This window comes from Nelumbo lutea, chromosome 1 (assembly GCF_056320005.1).
Source record: "Nelumbo lutea isolate HS-2025 chromosome 1, American lotus-T2T, whole genome shotgun sequence".
NCBI classification, from domain to species: domain Eukaryota; kingdom Viridiplantae; phylum Streptophyta; class Magnoliopsida; order Proteales; family Nelumbonaceae; genus Nelumbo; species Nelumbo lutea.
In genome coordinates, this window is record NC_142684.1 from 104416015 (window position 1) to 104417750 (window position 1736).

Genomic DNA, 1736 nt, shown 5'->3' on the forward strand with positions numbered 1-1736 from the left:
TCTCTCTCTCTCTCTCTCTCTCTCTCTCTATATATATATATATATATATATATATATATATATATTTCCTTTATTCTCACTATTTCCCCTCTTTTCCTCGCCCCAACTAACCAAATCACTTGGAGGATAGACCGTCTTCTTTCCATCAACAAACCAAACAGAAGTGGTGGTGTGCTCCCCTCTTACCACCTTTCTCCCTCTCCTCTAATCCCTTTGATAGGTCCCAGTCAAAGCTAGTTAAGATATTCTACTTGAGGTGAGAAGGAACCTTGTAGCATTTTGTTGAAATTTCGACCTGCCCCTCTTTGTTAAGTGATAGAGTTTAAATACAGAGATAACTCAACTACTTCCCTAAACAAAGGGAGTGACATGGCTGACTGACAAGAAAATAGCTAACAATAATGGGCTTATCCTTCCTAACTAATTGACCTATTCCTATGCAAACAGAATAATAACATTATCCTTCCTAATCGATTGATCTTTTCCTATGCAAACATAATAACGACAATAACATTATCCTTCCTAACTGATTGACCTTTTCTTATGCAAACAGAATAACAACTAATGTAATCCCCTGGCCATGTCACTTGTTGCTTGCATGTCCCATGCAAGTGATGCTGCTCACTCCCCGTACCTCGAATTCCGGGTAGGCACTCGGGTTGATCTTCTTGGCCTATCATTGCCCCCATCTTTCATAGGAACCTTGTCCTCAAGGTTCAAGTTGATGTACTTGTTTCGCAGCTCCTGAGCATTTTCCCACGTGGCATCTTCTTTGGGAAGTTTTTTCCACTGGACTAGGCTTTCTTCAACGAAACTTGATCCTTTCTTAACCCATCGAGTATCCAAAATGGCTTCAGGTTCAATGACAAGTTCACCATCATCGGTTATGGACGGAAACTCAATGCTAGTTGCAGTAATCTCCCCTACTTGCCTTTTGAGTAGTGAAATATGGAAAACTGGGTGAATTCGAGAGCTTGTAGGTAGTTGTAGTTTGTAAGCTATTTTTCCAATTCTTTCTTCAATTTGGTACAGCCCATAAAAGCGATTAGCTAGCTTTTGATGTGCTCTCCTATGGACAGTTTGTTGTCGATAAGGGTGGAGTTTAAGGAAGACCAAGTCTCCCACTTGGAATTCCATGTCCCTTCATTTGGAATTGGCCATTTGTTTCATTCGATTAACTGCTACATGTAAATTGATTTTGAGCTGCTGTAGAATGGCATTCCGAGATACCATGGTCTGGTCCACCTCTTCCACAGAAGATTCTCCAACTTGATAATTTGGAATACTTGGTGGTGGTCTCCCATAGAGAGCTTGAAAGGGTGTCATCCCAATAGAGGAATGGTTTGTAGTGTTGTACCAAAACTCAGCCCATGGAAGGAATGAGCTCCATTTTTGAGGTTGTTGAGAAACAAAACATCGAAGATATTGTTCAACACACCAGTTAACCACCTTGGATTGACCATCGGTTTGGGGATGATAGGCGGAGCTCATGTGCAGCTTAGTACCTTACATTTTGAAGAATTCCCGTCAAAAGTGACTTATGAAAATGAGATCTATGTCACTAATGATTGACTTTGGCATGCCATGAAGCTTGACAATCCCTTCCACAAACTTTTCAGCTACCAACTTTGTCGTGTAGGGATGCGGCAAGGCCAAAAAATGGGTTGATTTACTTAGGCGGTCTATCACCACAAAAATAGTGTTTTTGCCATTAGAGGGTGGTAACCCTTCTATAA

The 1736-nt window shown here is 41.0% G+C and overlaps 1 protein-coding gene across 1 annotated transcript; it reads right to left on the reverse strand.

Annotated features, from left to right (window-relative positions):
• Positions 1 to 621: 621 nt before the first annotated feature.
• Positions 622 to 1137, reverse strand: LOC148876545 (uncharacterized). Its single transcript, XM_088967620.1, has one exon. The coding sequence runs from the start codon at positions 1135 to 1137 to the stop codon at positions 622 to 624; it is 516 nt and encodes a 171-aa protein (XP_088823746.1).
• Positions 1138 to 1736: the final 599 nt, after the last annotated feature.